Source organism: Ammospiza nelsoni, chromosome 17 (assembly GCF_027579445.1).
Source record: "Ammospiza nelsoni isolate bAmmNel1 chromosome 17, bAmmNel1.pri, whole genome shotgun sequence".
Taxonomy (NCBI): domain Eukaryota; kingdom Metazoa; phylum Chordata; class Aves; order Passeriformes; family Passerellidae; genus Ammospiza; species Ammospiza nelsoni.
In genome coordinates this window covers 15,534,121-15,554,968 of record NC_080649.1, presented here as the reverse complement: position 1 = coordinate 15,554,968, position 20,848 = coordinate 15,534,121, and the positions used below count along the sequence as shown (strand labels likewise).

The 20,848-nt window shown below is 55.2% G+C and overlaps 1 protein-coding gene across 1 annotated transcript in view; it reads right to left on the bottom strand.

Annotated features, from left to right (window-relative positions):
• The window catches only part of LOC132080961 (ankyrin repeat and fibronectin type-III domain-containing protein 1-like), a 247,480-nt gene that overhangs the window by 153,244 nt on the left and 73,388 nt on the right, over nucleotides 1-20,848 (bottom strand). The window contains exons 3-4 of the mRNA XM_059484388.1: nucleotides 19,006-19,199; nucleotides 12,802-13,019 (exon numbers count right to left, since the gene is read on the bottom strand). Coding sequence (XP_059340371.1) covers nucleotides 12,802-13,019; nucleotides 19,006-19,078 — 291 coding nt within the window. The 5' untranslated portion in view covers nucleotides 19,079-19,199. The remainder of the gene's footprint in view (nucleotides 1-12,801; nucleotides 13,020-19,005; nucleotides 19,200-20,848) is intronic.

The window sequence follows — 20,848 nt, the reverse complement described above, 5'->3', positions numbered from 1 at the left end:
AGGCACAGTGACACCATCTGTGGATGCCAGGGTAGGTAAGGAAAACACTCTGATCTCTGAATGTGCCAGGAATGAAAGCCCAGATTGTTTGGTTGGTTTGACACCTCGAGGAGAATGTGCCCCACTGACAGAGCTCTGGTCATGCCACGTTCAGCTGCTCCAGCCCCAGGTGTCCTGCAGGACTCAGAGCCATGGCCAGGGCTGCTCCTGTTGTTAATTCACCCACAGCAGCACTCAAGCTGATGATTTGCAGTTTGCCCACTTGACTTCCAGATTCCAAAGCAGCTTTTGCTGACACACCAGGCAGTGCAGGGTCACATCCAAAGGCTCTCTGGTGGCAAAGCCATCTCAAGGAGAAGAGGAAGGACGGCAGAAGGGCTGTACCTTCCTGAGAAGGTGCCTCTCACAGGCTCGGTGCAGAAAGGTTGGGAAAATGGATCAGACCACCAGAATTGTCACAGTATTCCAGCAGAGTTCAGGGTAGAACCACAGGAGGGCTCATCTGGTCCCACCTCCCTGCTCAAGCAGGGCCATCCCAGAGCACAGAGCACATACAGGACTGGATCCAGGTGGGTTTGGAACACCCCAGTGAGGGAAACTCCACAAATTCCCTGGGCAGCCTCTTCAGTGCTCTCCAGAAGTGAGATGAACAAATCACCTGAGGCTCTTGGTGAAAGCACAGAGAACCACAGAGCAGCCAGAGCTCTGGGGGAAGGCTGGATTCACCTGCAGCCCACAGGAACTCTCCAGGCACACCTCCTGCTTCCTGCCCAAATCCTCCCCTGGGCTCAGCAACAGAAAGCTGCTGCCTGTGTTCCCTTTGGAGCACCACAAAGACCAGTCCCAGGGCAAAGGACCTGGTGCCTTTTCACAGCAAGCAAAGGGCTGCAGTCAGAACAAATCCACTCCCAGGCCAGCACCACACACTAGGACTCTGCTTTCCCTACTTTTGGGGCAGCCAGTGTTCCATCCTACCCCCCACTGCACAACACTCTGCTGCAGAGCCAGTGTCACAGATGTCACCAGAGGTACCAGTGAATGGTCATCTGGACAAAACCTGGATGGTCAGCAGAGCCGTGGGCTGGGTTTGCTGCTGACTTTCAAGCCTGAAAAAGGAACCCACCCACAAAGATGCAGAGGTAAATTATTGAAAGAGCATCCCCCCTCACCAGAGGGGAAGCAGCACAAAGCCCAAGCAGAGCAGGCACAAGCTCCCCCCCAGCCCAGGTACCACAGCCCAGCGTGGGGCTCCTCCTCCCTGAGCAGCAGTTCACACAGAATCACAGAAATTCTAGGTTGGAAGAGACCTTTAAGATCATCGAGTCCAACCCATGTTCTAACACCTCAACTAGATCATGGCACCAAGTGGCACATCCAGTCTTTTTTTAAACTCTTCGAGGGATGGTGACTCTACCACCTCCCTTGGTAGATGATTCCAGTATTTGACCACTCTTCCAGAGGGGAAGGCAGCAGGGACTCAACCAGGGCCCAGCAGGGACCTGTCAATGTCCCTTGGAGCCTCCTGACACGAAGCTCCATCCCAGATCTGCTCCAGCAATCAGTGTCCTCCCTCTCTCCCCAGGGGCTAACAGGGGCCTGGACAAGAGTGTCAAGACCCCAACACCCCAGGCTGAAATTGGGGTCTTTCCAAGACCCCACCACCCCACAGGGGCACTGGGAGCACGCAGGGTCATTCCAGGACAGCCGTTTCATCCTGCTTTCCTCAAAGTGTCCAGAAGAGCTGAAACTTCTCACAAGGCTGGACATTCCTACTGTCAGGGAGCAGAGACATCCAAATTTGAATGTTGTCATGCTGACAGCTGGACATCTCAGAAAAGCTCCTCTCTACCTTGGAAAGTCACCTCTGTAACAGCCAAAGAAACAGGGGAATTCTCTCCTGCAAAAATGTCATTGTGCTTTCCTGTTCCCCTGCCAGGCCCTCTCCTCCTGGGCTGCCCAGAGGCCTCAGCAAGGACAGGCTCAGCAGGCCAGCAACAAACACACCCCTTCCTTTAAATGAGCATCAAGAGCTTCACAGAAAAAGCATCCACCCCATCCCTGCTGATCCCAGGGCGAGGGTCTGGGGTCTCACAGAAACCTCCCCCACCCCACTGTGGCTGTGCTCAGTCCTCTGGCAGGGCTGGGCTCAGACTGGAGATGTGACTGCAGCAGCAGGAAGGAGGAAAACCAGCTTTACATATGACATGTAAATAGTCAATGTAGAGAGAGAGAAATCTCCTTTTCTTTCCAGGAGATCAAGACCTGATTATGCAAGTGGAGCACCTCCAAAGGCACCTTGCTCTGTGCAGCAGCCTGGGCACCCTCTGCCTCTGCAAGTGCTCCCTTACAGAGAGACAGGCTCAGCTGCTGAAGCTCACCAACTCACCATTAAAAAATAAAACACAAGTGAGATGAACAAAATGCTAATAGGAACCCCCGGGTCAAACCGCCTCCCTGTCACCAGGGCCTCCTGCCAGCACATTCCTGTCACTAGAGAGGTCCCATCACTTCCTCCTCCCTCTTCAAATTGCTCCTGGTGATGCAAATCCATCGTCTTTGTTTCTATTCTTGGAGTAAAACCAGAACCAAAGCAAAGAGCAAGCAGCTCTTAGGTTTCAGGAGCCTTTCTTTTTCCATCCCTCCCAACTGCAAGAAGGCGGCTGCTGCCGTCCAAGGGAGGTGACACCCGAGCCCAGACACCAGCCTGTTCCCACAGGAAATGCTCCACCTGATCTCCAGCCTCAAGGTCCCCTTTGAGATCGCTGCCAGCTCCTTCCCCAGCCCTGCCGTGCTCCAGGACAAGTGTCAGGCTCCTCCTGGAGAGGGAGGGAAGCTGTGGGGGCCTGCCCGGGACCCCAGGATGGCAGAGCTCTCTCCATCCCCAGTGCCCACCAAACCTTCCACTGTCAGCCTTCCCCAGGGAGCTGAACCAGCTCCAGCCTGTGCCCCAGCTCACAGTGCCCATGGGTTCCCAAGGGTGCCACAGAGGGGGAAAGGAGACACATGGCAGCCCCAGTGGCTCCGTCAGGTCTGCCCTGCACATGGCAGTGTCCCACAGGCAGGGTGGCACTGTCCTGCCACATCCCACTGCCAGGGAATTACTGAACATCAGCTCTGTCACTGTGAGCCCCATGGGAGCTGTGGGACAAGAGGGATAGGTCTGTCCCTGACAAAAAGCCATGTTCACATCGAGTTCTGCTCTGTAACAACATCCCCCCAAAGTCCCTCCTGTCCCAGCTGAGATCAGCAATGCCCAGCAAGCAGCAAACCATGAGGGGCTGGGACCTGCAGCAGGACCAGCACACCCTGGGAGCACCAGTGTCACATCCCACCACTCACAGGTCACCCTGGAGAGTGGGCAGCAGCACAGAGCTGAGCCCTGGCTCCATGTGCAGGGACAGCACGGAGCCCTGGCAGTGCTCACTGATGATGGGCTGTCAGATGTGACCACTGGGTGCTGACACAGTGACCCCCAGGGCTGTGAGAGCTTTGGGAGCTTCCCACAGAGCCCCAGGCACAAGGAATGGGGAAATTGTGAGGTACAAGAGAGCTGGAGAAGGGCTTTGGACAAAGACTTGGAGTGATAGGACACAAGGAATGGCTTAGTGGGAAGCCAGAGGGCAGGGATGGATGGGATATTGGGAACTGGGAATTGTTCCCTGTGAGGGTGGGCAGGCCCTGGCACAGGGTGCCCAGAGCAGCTGTGGCTGCCCCTGGATCCCTGGCAGTGCCCAAGGCCAGGCTGGGCAGGGCTGGGAGCAGCCTGGGACAGTGGGAGGTGTCCCTGCCATGGCAGGGTTGGGATGAGATGGGCTTTAAGGTCCATCCCAACTCAAAGCCACCTGGAATGCCCTGCTGCAGAGGCTGGGAACTCAGAGCTCTGGAGCGAGAGCAGGGCGGGCAGAGGAGGGGAGGAAGGCTGGATGGAGCAGGAGGGGAGGAAGGCTGGATGGAGCAGGAGCAGGACGGGAGGAAGGCAGGATGAAGCAGGACGGGAGGAAGGCAGGATGGAGCAGGAGGGGAGGAAGGTTGGATGGAGCAGGATGGGAGGACGGTTGGATGGAGCAGGATGGGAGGAAGGCAGGATGAAGCAGGAGCAGGACGGGAGGAAGGCTAGATGGAGTAGGAGCAGGACGGGAGGAAGGCTGGATGGAGCAGGAGCAGGACGGGAGGAAGGCTGGATGGAGCAGGAGCAGGACGGGAGGAAGGCTGGATGGAGCAGGACGGGAGGAAGGCTGCAGCAGCCGGGAGCAGCAGCAGCAGCAGCAGCAGCAGCAGCAGCGCGGTGCTGCAGAGACCCCTGGCAGCGCTCAGCTGCCACTGCAGCCACGCTCCCGCCCGGCCCCGCACTCAGAGCTCGGTTCCTCACCCCACAAGTGCCTCACAGCCCCCGGGGATGTATCCAGCACAGCCCGGGCAGGCTGCACCCGGAGAGGCTCTGCAGCCGCAGCTGATGGCACCCGGCACACACCGAGTGCCACCTCCACACGGCCACTGCACTCAGGGGCTCCCAGTCCCGCAGCTGAGCCCACCTGAGTCCCTGTGAGGCACAGCCATGGCCCAAAGGGCTTTTCAGGCACAAGCACCTCCCTGCAGGAATGTGCTTGTAAGGAAAGGGCTCTGAAGGATTTAATCCTCATCAGCCTGGCAAGGCACTTTCTTCGCTGGCACGCTCCAATTGCACAGGAAAGGCACGTGGGGATGTCACCATTTGCTCACAAACCTGGGGCATCCGCCTCCCTCACAGCAAGAGACCCAAAGAGCTGCAGACTGTGGGTCTGACTGTAGGAGAACACCTCACAACAGCCAGATTTCCTTTCTGAAACAACTGCAAGGGGCTGGAGAGGAAGAGCAGAGGAGCACATCTCCCAGGGAAACAAATGAAGGACTGCAGCTGGACTGAGAGGCCCCACGGGCAGCAGGGGATGGGATTTAGTACACCTGGTCTGAGCAGTGATCCACCCAGATCCAGGGACCTGCCACCACAAAGACATCCTTGTGGTAAACCCCAGAAGAAAGGGAAATCAGGATGACAAAGCCCAGCAGAGTGTGCACTTTGGGATTAACAGGAAGAGCCCCAGCAGGCAGGACCTCTCCTGCTGGATGCCAAGGGCAGGAAGGGCCTGGGCAGCAGACATGTGGCCACTGCCACCATCACAGCCAGCTGTTGGGAAGGGACAATCAGGCAAAGGCAGGTGGAGAAGCTGAAGCTTCCCCTCACACAAACCAGACACTGATCTGGGTTGTGCCAGCAAAAGCCTTCATGCTCAGGGGGTTGGAACCAAAAGCATTTGATTTTCCAGAGAGCTGGAGCACTGCTGGCTGCAGCCCAAAGCATCCCCAGCCCATCCTGCACTGCCAAAAGCCCAGACAGGCCTGCAGCTCCAACCCTAAAAATCCTCTGAGTTTCATATAAGGCTCCAGTCCTGCCACGGAGGAGGAATACTCCAGCTCACAAAATAGAGTCTCACTTATTTTAAATCACTGTAGTTATTTTCTTTTTTCACACAAACCCCACAAACCAAAGGACACAGTGCACATTTTTGGTGAGTCTCGCTGGTGGAAGCAGAGTAAAATTGGAAACTGGCAAACGACTCTGCTCTCCTCCTCAGCCCTGCTGCTCGCTGAGCATTTCATGTTCCTTGTGCAGAAATAGAAATGGTAACACATCAGTGGCTGGAAACAGAATCATAGATTGGATTGGATTGGATTGGATTGGATTGGATTGGATTGGATTGGATTGGATTGGATTGGATTGGAAGGCCTGTTAAACTCATCCCATCCCTGCCATGGCAGGGACACCTCCCACTGTCCCAGGCTGCTCCCAGCCCTGCCCAGCCTGGCCTTGGGCACTGCCAGGGATCCAGGGGCAGCCACAGCTGCTCTGGGCACCCTGTGCCAGGGCCTGCCCACCCTCACAGGGAACAATTCCCAATTCCCAATATCCCATCCATCCCTGCCCTCTGGCAGTGGGAGCCATTCCCTGTGTCCTGTCCCTCCATCCCTTGTCCCCAAAGTTCCTCTGCAGCTCTCCTGGAGTCCCTTCAGGCCCTGGCAGGGGCTCTGAGGTGTCCCTGGAGCTTCTCCTCTCCAGGGGAGCACCCCCAGCTCTGCCAGCCTGGCTCCAGAGCAGAGGGGCTCCAGCCCTTGGGGCATCTCTGTGGCCTCCTCTATACTCACCTCAGCAGCTCTGCAGGTGGGGTCTCACCTGAGGGGGCAGAATCCCCCCCTCTCCTGCTGCCCAGGCCTGGGGGGTTCTGGGTGCACACAGCCAGGGCAGGTCCAACCCTCATCCACCAACATCTCTAAGTCCCACTCAGCACTTCTCTTGCTCCATTCCCTGCCCAGTCTGTGCTTGTGCTTGTCATTGCCCCGAGCTGGGTGCAGGAGGCTGCACTGGGGGTGGCTGAAGCTGCTGCTTGTCTCTCTGCCAGCCTGGGGGATGCCCCGGGCTCCACAACATCATCCCCAGCCCTCGGCAGGTGCATCCAGGCTCTCCTCCCCAGAGCAAGGCCAGCAGAGGGAGCAAACACTGCAGGTTTGCAGGGAGAGTGTGCTGGTTTCTCACTGTTTTATTTTGAATGTAGAGGTTATGTCGTGGGAGCTTGCATAAGCTGTTTGGAAAGGTGGTGGAACCCTGGTTACTGAGAATTTCAGACTTTCTGTGCTAACAGGCACTGACCCCTCAGAGAACACTGCACTGACCTGAGGCTGTGGAGAAGCTTCCAAAATGGAATGACAGAACTCGGATTGTGGGTGTGGAGTTTGAATAGAAGTGTGTGATATCACAGGGTGAGAAACTCAGAGTTTAAGGGCTTATTTAGAATATAGCAATATTTATAAAGCAAGATGGAGGTTTTGGGCAGAGGCTGGTCCTTCTTCACATTCTTCTCCATGGGTTTGGGTGGTTTTGTGTAATTGGATTAAAAAGTCTGCATTTCGGGCCATGGGTGGTTGGTTATTGTATAAAAAGTGAAAATAATTTAGGTGTCATTTTCTTAATTGGGCAGTTTATCCTTAAAAGGCCTTGCAGAGAGAGAGATGGGGCTCCACTTTTAGTTTGTTAAAGTGAAGTGCTGCAGAACTCAGGGTTTGTGAGACTGTGACAGAGATAAGAACTAATAAACATCTGAGTCCCAACAAGAAATACCATCTGACACATTTAATCCTGACCTTGGCAAAAAGAGGATAAAAACTCAACAGAAAGGCCCAGGTTAGGAGCAAAGCCAGCCTGTATGTTTTCTTGGGAAATGACAGGTCAGTCTCACTAGCACCCACCCTGCAATGACAGCACTGAAATCAAACCCCAAGTCTCATCCTCAGCAACAAACCACTTCCAGCTTCATGCTCAGGATCCCACATCTTCTGTGTGTCAATTTTATATTCCTGTGCCTTGAACCTTCCCAGCACTGGGCCCACCTCTCACAGCAAACAGGAGAGGCCTCACCCACCCCAGCTCATTCTCACTGTCACAGGCACTGGTCCCAGCCTGGCTTTGACAAAGTGGGAGGTGTGACACTGTCCCCAGCCCCAGCAGAAGCCCTCTGTACCAGCATGGCCCCCAGCATTCCCCACAAACCACTCTTCTGCTTCCTAATTCCTCCCACAGGAGACATCTCCCTTTGTGTGGGAATGCTGTGCTCCCCCTGAGGCAGCCCTGCTTTCCTACAGGCACCACAAAGCACCAGCTGGGACGTCACAAGCCGCTGTTGTAAATAAAACCACGCTCACCAGAGAAATGAGCCGGCTACGTTTGGGTTTCGAGCTTTGCTGTGCCTGTTCACTCCCACACTAATTTGCAAAGTGGGGTGATTCACAGGGAGCCTCTTCCCAGCTCCCAGGGACTGCTCTCCAGGGAATGAGTCTCTCTCTGGCTCCAGTAACACGTTATTTATCAGGTTTGGGTTTTTCTGTGGAGCACTCTGTGAACAAGTCAGCAAGTGAGCAGCGTGGGCAGGAGGGGCTGGGCACAGGAGCGATCCACAGAGCTCAAACATCACCTGCCTTTGCAGTTACCTCCCTCAGGCAGCCACTGCCACTCTGCTCTGGGAGCTGGGGCAGTCTGTGTGGAGCTCCAGGATGACCCTCATTGCTCTGCTCCACCTCCTCACCAAGCACAGCTGACCTGCTCTCACACGGTCATTTTATCAACACAGAGCAGCTGTGGCTGCCCCTGGATCCCTGGAAGTGTCCAAGGGCAGGGCTTGGACAGGGCTTGGATCAATCTAGGGTAGTGGAAGGTGTGCCTGCCCGTAGCAGGGGTTGGGATGAGATAGTTTTTAGGGCTCCTTCCAAACCAAACTACCCTAGGATTATATGATTCTATTACTCTATTTTTATATATGGATTTATTTTTATCACACCGAACTCCAGACACAGCCAGGAATCTTCTGTCAGCTTGCTGATCCCTTCTGAAATCGGGTATGGGAGTGCATGGTTAGCAGTGTCAGAACAGAACCCAATAACATACAGCAAGGAGAGAGGCACCACCAGCACAGAGAGACTGGGATTCCACTGGAGCAGAGGGATCATGGCAGGGTGACATGGCCTTGCTGTCACCATCAGCATCACCCCAGAGACATCTCCTGGCTGCACCCACAGACTTGGGGAGGTCCCTGCACACTTAGGAATGAGACCAAACCCTTGGGACAATGCACAGATGGGTTCCACCAAGGTCCTACCTTGTCTCCAGCTCGTGTGGCACCCAGAACCCAGAGCAGGACAATCACACCCCATGGACTGGTGCTGCTCTGGGGTAAGGCAGTTTCTGCACTCCTCAACATCCCTGCAGTGACCAGCAGGGACAGGAGGCATTTCTGGGTTGATCATTATTTATTGGAATAGGAAAACATGGGCAGGTACCTGTCAGCTGGTGCCAGCCCAGGCACTGTCAGTGACTCCAGTGAGCACCAGGTCTGTGCCACACAGTGAGTTCCTCCCCTCACTGCCTCCCTCCCCAGGCTCTGCTATCCCAATCCACCTTGTCTCTGTCATCATTGCTTTGTCAGGCAGGGATTTCCTCTGCTCAACTCATCTGTAGAACTCCCAAGACAAACAGTCTAAGTGCTTCCTGCAGGGCAGAGACACTTCATATCAAAATCACTGCCTGGAAAAACACTATACACAAATAATAATAATTAAAAAATAAATTAGTGCATGAGAGTACGGAGTAAAATTAATTAGTGCAGAGGCAGGAAAGCAATACAACCCCGAGTCACCTACTTGAAACCTGCAGGAACTGCAGTGAGCAGAAGTGTCTGGGCAGCTGGGGCAGCACCAGGGATGCCATGGCAATGCCAAGGGCTGCTCTCCTCCGTGTCCCCTACACAAACTGGTGACTCCTCTGCAATGCTCAGAGAGCAGCACATCATTTCAGAGCAGCAGAGGGGTCAGGGTAGAGACCTCAAACCAAGCTGGCTCAGCATGTGGGATCCTGGGCACTGCTGGCTCCTTCTCCTCAGAGGCAGCAGGGTCTGTGCCATAACACCACAAAATGAGTGGGCAATGCCAGAATGACTGGCCTAGATACAGAGAACTTGTAATTCCCATGGGGGAAAGGGAAGAGCACAATTCCCTGAGCCCTGCTGCAATCTGCACTGACTGTCCCAGCAACCACCACAGAGAGTGACTCAGCCCTGCTGACCTCTTTTAATGCTCCATAAGGTTAATGCTGAGTTTAACAGGGTTAATTCTGCCTTTAATGACCAGTTTTCCAGTGAAGGCAAGGAGATCAGCACAGTCTGTAACTCAGCCATGTCTCACTTCTGGCAAGGAACACTGCAGAAGGTCCCATCCCTGCTCCTGCTGCCCATCTCAGGAGCCAGCGGGGCACAAAACCAAAACAATCCCTTGGCCATCACCAAGTGACCCCAAACAACATGCCCAAGGTCTCAGAGCACAGCCCCAGCCTGTCTCTGTCACAGCTGGAGTGACTGGGACAAGGCAGGGATCCGAGTGAGAGACAGATGTCAAAAGCAATCAGCCGCTCCCCTGTCTCCAGGCAGGAATGCTGACAGCACTGCAGGCCTTGGAGGAGTTAAAAGGAAAGGCTTATTAGAAAGAAAACTCGTTCTGACAATCGCAAAAATTGGAATTCATTTAAAATTCAAATTATGCAAATTCCAGTAATCTCTACGTGCAGATCCATCACACAGCAGAGTGGGACTGCAGACAAATGCCACCAGTGACATTCCCCCCTCCCCAGTGCTCTGGGAGGCAGGCAGGTGTGCTGGCCTCAGGCAGGCACGGGAGGAGTGGCTGCTCTGGGGCCAGGCTGGATTTGCAGGTGCTCCCCCTGCACTGAAGATGCTTCAGCAGCCCTGGCAGCATCTAGCATGTCACAGCCAGGGGAGCAGGGAAGCCAGATTCCAGTATTTTCACATAAATTATAGCAAATTCTCCCTTGGACAAGCTCAGGTGCCCATGAGCAGCACAAAGCCTTCGTTAGGCAGCACCTAATCACATGGATGTGAGGGGGCCACACAGCACTGGGTGCATGTGAGCAGCAGGTCTGCCCTGTCACCATCCGCCCTGCCCTGTCCCACCCAAAGCCTCAACAGCCTCCCCTCTCTCAGCAAATCCCAAAATTCTATTTTTTGGGGAAATTGAAAACCAAGCCAAGCAGCTGCAAAGGTGGCTCAGATTGTCAGCACGGAAAGAGCAAAGCCAGAAATCCTCATTACAGGCTGGGGAAGTGCAACAGCCCAGAAAAACGAATCCAGCTTCTTCCTAAAAGATGGGCCACTGTGATATGGTAAATCGTGCTCCCTCCTGTGGGTGCTGTGCCATGCATGAGGAGAGCAGATCCCACCTGGCAGTGATTCCTCCCCAGCCAGGGCTGGGCAGAGCTGGTGGCACACAGGGCAGGGCACAACATGAGCCCAGGGAAGCTGCAACACCTCCAGCACACAGATGGAAACTAACTACCCAGCCATGGGAGCACACAGAGCCCACAACTGTCCTTGGAAATCATTTCCCCAGCTTGGCAGGATCTCTGCTTTGAACTTACAAACCTGGCTCTGGGCTGTGTTGGGAATGCTGGTCCTGTCCTGACCCAAGCCTCAGCCAGCTCACCTTCCTCCACACTTTCTGCCAGCTCACCTTCCTCCACACTTTCTGCCACCGCTGAAGGGCCTCTGGAAGCCCTTCCCAAGTAGGATGAGTCTGCTTTTCTCAGCAGGTCTCACAAGGTCAGAGCCCACGGCTGAGGCTACAGCAACAACTTTTATGCTGGAACGAGCCAGGAATTATTTAGCAAGGAAAAAACCCCACACATCCCACAGAAAACCTGCTCTCTTCCTTGACAGCCAGCCAGCTCTGTGGGTACACCAAGGAAAGCTAAAGGTCCCCAAAACCTGAGTAAGTCAAAGGCCAAATCAAACTGGCCACAGATAGCACAGAGAGGTGCTGGCATGGCACTGAGCAGGGAGGGACAGGGGCTGCCCCACAGGAAGGGCAGAACCCAGCTCTCTGCAGGTACCAGGACACTGTGCTTAAAACCCAAGTGCCTCCACACCTTTTGTGACCATCTCCACTGCAGCACAGAGGCTATGGGGAACAGGTCCCACAGAGACACTGGAAAACACATCCCCAAAAGACAATGGTCCTCAACATCTCAGTGCCCTCCTGTCCTTCCTGGGTACAGCTTGGAGCCACAGATCCAGGCAGACAGAAAAAGCAGACAATTCCTTACCCCACAGCAGGGCCGCCTCATCTTAAACATCTCCAGCATCTTTCAGCAGCTCATCAGGTGCCCCATCCTGCTTGTGCTCATCACCATCCCTGAGGTTTCAAGTGCTTCCTGAGCCCGAGGCAGCAGCTCCCACAGAGAAGGTTCACTGGCAGTGCTGGGACTGTGACAGCTCCCACAGACTCACCCACAGCCCTCACTGCTGGCCCCAGCACGCTCTGAGACCGGAGCTGCCCTCCCAGGGGCAGCAGTGGCTACATCCAACGATGCAGGCACAAGAGGGAGGGTGAGCTCCCAGACCCACAGTGCCCAGGTGCACCAGGACAAACCCCCAGTGTGACCCCAGAGGGACCAACCCTTCCTCTGGGGCAGAGGAAGCCAGTGCACAGCTTGGGGCAGGTGAGCTGTGCAGCCTCAGCCCATTCCCTGCTCCATGCCCATTGTACTGGCTCTCTCAGCCATTGCCAATCAACACGGAGTGCTTCTCATCCCCGCGGCACCTGAGCCCTCATTACAACTAACGAGGACACCCGAGCCGCGGGGTTCGGTGTCTCTGTGAAAGAGAGGAGGCAGAGCCCATTAAACATTGATCAGAGGCTGCCACAGCTGCGGTGCAGCCCTGACGCATCCCTGCTGTCCGGCCACCAGGAGCTCCCGAGGGCCAGGAGGCTCTGAGCTGCCCCAAGGACTCGGTGCTGGCTCCTTGCTGCCCCAAGGACTCGGTGCTGGCTCCTTGCTGCCCCAGTCCCTCACTGCTGGCCCCTGACAAACCTTTGGAAAGGTGCAGTTCCTCACAGACACGAAGCCAAGGACAGGAAAACTCATTTCCTGCTTTCAGCGTTGTTCCATGCTTTGCACAGCAGTGCCCAGAGTCCAGGCCCTTGTCCACCCTCACCCAGCTGAGCCACAGCCACCCTGAGCCCTCAGAGCCAGGGGGACAGGACCCCAGGAGAGGGGCTCTGTCACGGGCTGGGCAAAGCCGAGCTGCCACCACCATCTGCTCCACCACTCTGGAGCAGCCTCTCTTTCTGTTGTTTTACTCGTGTTGGGCACAGAAATAGCTCTCCAAGATGTCAGCGTGTTTGGGAACCGCGCGCGGGGCCGATACTCACGAACTGCCGCCGCAGCTTGGTCCTGACGCGCTCGGCCCTGCTCTCGGCCGGGTGCACGGCGTAGCTCAGCGAGCCCAGGTGGTTGTCCACGGACAGGCTCTTCCTCATGTAGAAGGAGCGCGTGCGGAAGTAGCTGAACGGGGCGTCCTCCACGGCCGTGCCCAGCTGGGGGGCCCTGGGCGGCTCCGAGCAGTCATCCTCCAGCCGCCAGGCCTCCCCTGCCCGGGAGAAGGAGATGTGTCCCCATCAGAGCGTGATCAGACCTGTCCTACCCCCTGAGCCAGCTCTCGGGATGCCCAGTGGGTATCCCTGGACCCCCTCTGGCCATCCCACCCCATCCCATGGGGTACAGACACTGGGAACTTACTCAGATGGCAGATCCCTCCCACAAATCCCCACGTACCTCCTGCCCCAGGCAACAGCCCTGCACTCAACTGCCCACCCAGGTATGCACAGCCCCCACCATCTCCTGGCAGGAATCAGCCAGATACAGTTAGAATCATGGAATGCTTTTTGCTGGAAGGAAGCTTAAAGCTCATCTCGTTCCAACCCCCTGCCATGGGCAGGGACACATTGCACTTCATCAGGTTGCTCCAACTCCAGTCCAACCTGGCCTTCAAGTCTTGCTTTGTGAATGAGAAAAATGAGGCATCAACAAGTGTTAAAAATTACAAAAGAATTTACTGCCATCTTCTCCTACAGAAAAACACCCCAAAACACTTTATGTCACAGCCAACAGCAAATCAAGAGCCCCATGAAGGACAGAAGCCAGATCTCCCTTCTCCACCTGCCCATCACCAGCAGCAACAGGATGCAGCAGTGCAGGGCTGAGAGTCCCAGGGACAAACCTCACTAACACTGCCACAGTGGTGACAGCTGGCACCACGCTTGGCTGGTGATCCCAGGGCAGGACTGGCCACATTTCATTGCAACAAAAGGGAAAAAACAACAAAACAACAGGAGATGTTTTCAGAATATCACTGCTGCGCTCTTTCCCCTTCGGCTCAGATTGTCGCCTGCTTTTTGTTGCCAATCTCCTCTTTACATCTGGAGCTTGCCCTCCCTCCTCCCCTCAGCCAAAATCATTGCTCAAGCCATGACAAACAACCAATAAAAGCCTCGATCTTGAAGCCTTCTCAATTATTAGCCCAAAAGGGCATCTCACAGGACTGCCTCCAGGGGCTCTCCCCCTTCTGCAGCCTCTTACCAAGGCAACATCCTTCACCTCTCATTGCTGAAAAACCCAGCACCTTCGAGCATGAACGACCATGATCCTGCTACACCAGGGCTGAGGAGCAAAACACTTCTGGGGTTTAAAGCAGATAATGGTCCTAAGCCCCAGTTCAGCAGGGCAGTCCAGTTTACCCAGCAAGGCTGTGGGGTTTACATGGAACATAGTGAGTCACAGGCTGGACTCCAAGCCACCAGAAGAGGAACCACCTACACAGACTGCCAGAGGGCAAGATTAGATGGGATATTGGGAAGGAATTGTTCCTTGTGAGGGTGGGGAGGCCCTGGCACAGGGTGCCCAGAGAAGCTGTGGCTGCCCCTGGATCCCTGGAAGTGTCCAAAGCCAGGCTGGATGGGGCTTGGAGCAACCTGGGATAGCGGGAGGTGACTCTGCTCAGGACAGGGCGTGGAACAAGATGACCTTGAAGGTCCCTTCCAACTCAAACCCAAACCATTCCATGAAAGAGGCAACCCAGAGCACAGCACTCCGAGCATCGTGTAGATTTTTTCTCCCCTAGTTTCAATTTAATAAGCTGCTGCTGCTCCTCTCCAAATGTCACCTCACACAACACAGGAACTGCTGTTTGAAAGCTGTGATTATTCCATGCACAAACACGTCAATCGGAGGCAGATCCAGGCTGCCATTGTGAGACAGCATCGCTCTGGGAGCACAGCAGGAGCACTGACACACAAGAGGCAGGGGACACGCAGGGAAATCACACTGAAAGGAGAACCTGCTCTCGTGCTCACCTGAGATGGCCCAGCCACTGCCTGTGCCATCCTGTGTCCTCAAGACTGTCCCCTCGCAGCCCCAGAGCTCACCCAGACACAGCCCCCACTGCTCTGCTGCCCTGAGCAAGGGAGGCCAAGGCCATGTGCTGAATGAGGGCAAGGATTCACCTGCTGTACCCACCTGCTCCTCTGTGCAGGGCACCCCACCCAGGGATGAGGAGTTGGGTTTCAAATCCTACAGAACAGCTGTGCCACATCTGCTCTCACTGATCCCAGCTCCCCAAGGATTTTTGCAGCTTTTGGTCTTGTCTCTCATCTACAGGAGCTGTGTTCTCCAGCAGGAGCTGGACCAGAGGCAGCTGCTCCCTGGCCTGCCCAAGGGGTGATCCTCACCAAACTGGGTCCATCCTCCCTGCACGGAGGGAGCCACCACAGGACCTTGTCTACCCAAAATGCTTTTCTACCTGCTAAAGGAGCTTGTTCTGATTGCTACCAAACAAGTAAATCAATGATCAAGCCCAGAATGGCCAGAAGGGGAAGATCAAGAAGTCAGAGAATCAAAGACTGGTTTGGACTGGAAGGGAAATAAAAGCTCATCTTGTTCCAACCCCTGCCACAGGCAGGGATGTCACTCACTAGATCAGGTGGCTCAGGATCCCATCCAACCTAGAGAGAAAATGCCAGGAACAGAAGCAAGCCCACAGACTGGAGGCCAACAATCTTCATGCTCTTGTGTCTTGGAGCTGCTCACCCCTCTGCCACTCAGAGCTGTGCCCTCAACATCAGCACCTCCGGAAGATCTCCTGACCATCTCCTGCAATAACAATTCCTGCAAACCCTTTTTTCTCTCTGAATTTGAGGTGCTGGGGAGGACACACATCAAAGGATGGAGGGAACAGCAAGAACAGAGACCTGGTGCCTCTCTAGTACATCCTCTACAAGTAGAAGAAAAATTAATTCCAGGGTCCTGGTCTAAGCTCAAATCCAGCTGCTTCCTTGTGGCTTCTTTATTTTCCTCCCATGGGCACAATTTCCAATAAACTCACGCCAGCCATGCTATGAGTTAACTTCTTCCCAGATCCACAGCAGGGCATGGAGCCAGCTCCTGAAGAGCTCTGCATGCTCCTGACAGACAAGGGAGAACGGAGGCAGGGAAGTGCTCCAGAGTGGTCTGCTCCTTCCAGGTGCCAGAGGAGGGAACTGCAAGGGACCAGGCATGTAAACCATGCAGAGTTTCTGTGCAGGCTGCAGCTCAGGGTTGCTGCAGTGCTCAAAGGCTGAGAAGAAGCCCCTGCCTGATGTAGAAGGAAGAGGTGAGAGAGCAAAAGGAGGAATTTTCCTCAGTCCCACTCCTAAATCTCCACACTGGAACAAGGGATAAGAAGCAACAGGCAGCTCTTTGCTGTGTGCCACCAGCAGGTGTGAGACCTCCTGGCAGACTGCAGTGTGACACCCAAGAGACAATGGCTTGGACAAGACAGGCACTGTCCCCTGTCCAGTCAAGCCTCATTTGTGTTTGTCTTCCCCTCTCCAGGGCTTGGAGCCATAAGGATGTGGGGTTAATCCTGGAGCTGCTCCAGGCAAGGAGTTGAAGTATATAGGATGGAGAGGAAGAGCTCAGAGCCTGTCCCAGCTGACCCCAGTACTATTATGGGTGTCCTGCAGGGGAAAACAAAACCAGACCAGCAGGAAACCCAGACCTGCTGACCAGCCCAGCCAGTTCCTGAGCTCATGGAATGAGGTGGAAGGTTGTTTTGAAGGGAAAGAAGGGCTCTGGGAGGCTCAGCAGCCACGGACTCAGCTCTTTTGCCCATCTTCAGGGTCCCAGCTCCCCGCCAGGCACCTTGGTGTCTTCACAAGGACCTGCAGAGGAGCTGTGGTGCCACAGCAAGACATCCTCCTGTGACCTCCTGTCAAGTGCCAGAGCACATCCCTCCTCCAGTGCTGACACACTGGAACCATGGGACACAAAGGAAAAGGCTGAGGAACACGTCCCAGTGGTCAGATGAGGATGTCACATCTCATCCATGCCAGACACAATGACATCTTCCACCTTGCTTGGAGATTCCTCTGCTCGTGGCCCCCAGAACAGCATTGAGCAGAGTGCAGTTCCTCTCCAGAGCCATGAACACTCCTGAAGATGAGCTCATCACCTCTCCCAAGGACAGCTCTGCTCCTGCCATGTCCCTGTGCATGAGCCCCTTCTGAGCTGGTTTTGGTCCTGCATCCCCCCACCTCCAATGGGGAGTGGTAGTACCTGCTCACAGCAAATCCACCACTTCTTTAGGGAAAGGACCTTATCCAAGAATGATGAAATGGTTTGGGTTGGAAGGGACCTTAAAGTCCATCTCATTCCAGCCCCTGCCATGGGCAGGGACACCTTCCACTGTCCCAGGTTGCTCCAAGCCCTGTCCATCCTGGCCTTGGACAGTTCCAGGAATCCATGGGCAGCCACAGCTTCTCTGGGCACCCTGTTCCAACTTCTCTCCATCCCCATACCCAGCAGCCCAGCTCTTGCTCATAAATCCTTACAGGAATCCTGCATTCCTGGTCAGCATCCCAGGGCTCGTTAACCTTCAACACCACGTGCTGCTCCATTCCCTTTGTGCTGTCCAGCAGTGGCATCTCTTCTTTTTCTCCTCTGGGACATCATCCTGACAGCCTTCATAAGTAAATAATTAGCAGTTCCTAATTGAGCCAGGAAAACAAAGTGGGAGAATCTGGACTGAAAACAACACAGTCACTCATCCACTGCTCTGGCTGTGGAGGGAGCCCTCCAGTCTCCAAGGGTTTTCCTACTCCTGCTCCTCTTGGCACCCCTAGCCCCTTCCAGCCATGAGCAAAGGAAGATCTCAGACACTTCTTAGGTGCACTCAGAGTTTCCGTGGCTCCTGATGTGCAGGGAGGGTGTGCAGGGGGTTTGCTCCAGGACAGCTGTTCCATGGAGCACGAGCCTGTCTGCACTCCCAGGACAGCAGGAGTCTGCAGCAGAAGGTGAAGTGTTTGCAGTGGGGCTGACCCACAGGGCAACATCACCCCACAGTCTCAGCCCAGCCTCCCACTCCCATCCTTCAGCTCCAGCACAGCTCCCTGGAGGCACCAACAGAGCAAACGGGGACCTGCAGGTGTGCAAGGGAGCTCTGGATGCCATGTCCTTCGTGGGGGAGGCTACACAGGTTTCCTCCCATTCCAAGGCCCACTCTAACAATTTGATGGGCTGAAGGAAAACCCCCAGGTTCCACACATGGCAGCAGTGGCTCAGGTGCTGCAGGACACCCAGGAACTCTGTCACGACAAGAGTGGCAGGATGGGCTCAGCCATGTGCAGAGATCTGCTCTGTGCACAACTTTTGGGAGAATTAGTAGCATCAGGAAATGAAATGTAGCATGCAAAGCATCAAAATTAATCCAGGGTTTGGACAGCTGCTCTGCTGAGCAACACACGGATCTGACTGTGAGGGGGATAATTTAAAAAACCCCATTAAAATTAAAAAATCCAAGGGTGCTGTTTGAAGGGAGCTGTTTTATAAGGGTTTTATTCAGCACTGGACTGTCAGCCCTGGCTTCCAGGCTTTATCTTTGTTTCAGTGTTAATAATCCCCCTTCCCATCACTTTTATGGTCCCAGCGTGATTCTGCTGGCACCAAAAGCACTGAAACACTTTGGCCATCAGCAGCTTCGCCAATAAACTTGCTCAGAGCAGCTGGCCCAGCAATATTAGTATTTCATCAGGATCAGCATGAGAGTAGAAGAACATTATAAAAATCCTTAGGGCTGCCCAAACACCAAAACACAGCGCTAGGCTGGGAGCATTTGCAAATTTCCAAGGCCACGGCTGCGGGAAGAGCACAGCGATGATGTTCCTGTCACTGCTCCTGGTGCAGACCAGCTACAAGTGAAATAAGACAGAGGCACCTAGGCCTGGGCATTGGACAAGGAGGCCCCAGGGTGGTGGCTCATCCCAGCACCCTCAGGCAGAAGGCTCCAAGCATCACCCCTCCACCTCGGGTGGCTTTCAACAACCTCCTCTTCTTTTTCACCAGCATAATATGAAGGATGGGGAGGTTTAAGTATCAAGCTCAAAGAAAGACTCAACCAGGGGCAAAACCCCCAAACGTTCACCAAGAAGTGCTATTTTCAGAGCAGAATAAACTCCAGGTGGGCTGGAGTTGGATTTGTACCCCTGAAGAAGCGGGGAAGCTTTGCTGGGATCCCGTAGGCACAGAGGGGCGGGCGCACTCACCGGCAGAAGGCACCGTGCAGCCTTTCGGGTGCTCGGAGGCCGAGTGCTTCTGGAAGGGCTTCTGCTCCGGCATGTCGTCCCTGTAGGCGGCGGGCTCGAGCAGGGGCAGCCGGCTCAGCACCGGGGACTGCGGGATGCTGGGCAGCGTCCGCGACTTGCCCAGGAGCGGCCGCTGCAGCTTCCTGTCCAGGGACCTGCGGGGACACGGCGGGACAGGCCTTCAGGAGGTGGGACGGGACACGGGACACGGCGGGACAGGCCTTCAGGAGGTGGGACAGGACACGGGACACGGCGGGACAGGCCTTCAGGAGGTGGGACGGGACACGGAACAGGCCTTCAGCAGCTGGGACAGGACACGGGACAGGGCTTCAGGAGGTGGGACAGGACACGGGACACAGGACATAGGACAGGGGCCTTCAGCAGCTGAGATGGGACACGGGACACGGGACAGGGCCTTCAGCAGCTGGAACAGACAGGACACAGGACAAGGGCCTTCAGCAGCTGGGATAGGACACGGCTTTCAGGAGGTGGGATGGGACACAGGACACAGGGCTTTCAGGAGGTGGGATGGGACACAGGACACAGGACAGGGGTGTTCAGCAGCTGGGACAGGACACAGGGCTTTCAGGAGGTGGGATGGGACACAGGGCTTTCAGGAGGTGAGACAGGACACAGGACAGGGGTGTTCAGCAGCTGGGACAGGACACAGGGCTTTCAGGAGGTGGGACAGGACACAGGGCTTTCAGGAGGTGGGATGGGACGCAGGACACAGGGTTTTCAGGGGGTAGGAGGGGTCCCTCAGGCCAGGACCCCTCTGTGACACACACACAGCCCCTGGCTGAGCACAGCTATGCCCTTCATGGAATCACAGAATTGGTCAGGTTGTAAAAGCCCTCTAGGATCAGTAAGTCCAACCCTTACCCCAGCACTAAACCATGCCCCTAAGTGCCACATGCAAAGGTCTTTTCAACACTTCTGGGAACAGTGACTCCACCATTGCCCTGGACAGCTGTTCCATGAAGAAATTTTCCCCAAGATCCCATCTAACCCTCCCCTGGCACAGCTTGGGGCCGTTCCCCCTGGTCCTGTCCCTGTTCCCTGGGAGCACAGCCTGACCCCCTGGCTGTCCCCTCCTGTCAGGAGCTGTGCAGAGCCACAAGGTCCCCCCTGAGCCTCCTTTGCTCCAGGCTGAGCCCCTTCCCAGCTCCCTCAGGCCCTCCTGATGCTCCAGCCCCTTCCCAGCTCTGTTCCCTCCCCTGGGCCTGCTCCAGCCCCTCCATGTCCGTCTTGTCATGAGGACCCAGAACTGACCCCAGGACTGCCCCCAGCGCTGGAGGTGCCCCAGCAGTGCCCAGCACAGGGATGGTCACTGCCCTGGGGCTGTGGCCACACCATGGCTGGTACAGGCCAGGTGCCACTGGCCTCTTGCCCACCTGGGCACAGCTGGCTCAGCACCACACTGCACCCTCTGTTAGCAAAGCTGCTGCTGTGCCAGTGAAGCCTTCTCCCCTGGCCACTGTAATTAGGATTAGCATCTTGAGCTCCAAGGCACAACCAGCACAAAAAGAATTCAAGACCCCAGCCCACCCCAAAACTCCCAGATAGTCTGAATTAACCAAATAAAGAAACCAGAGGGTTCAAGACTGAAGGGATAAAAATTTCCTTTGAGACAGTGAAACCCCCATTAAACATCATCCACAGCACTAGAAAGGGATTTGAGGTAGAAAACAGGACACTGGACAGGTACTAGGGAAGGTCCAGACTCCAGAAAGCCAGACTCACACAGAAGGGACTGCAGAGGTCCTCAGGGTGTCATGGAACATGCAGAAACATAAATTCAATG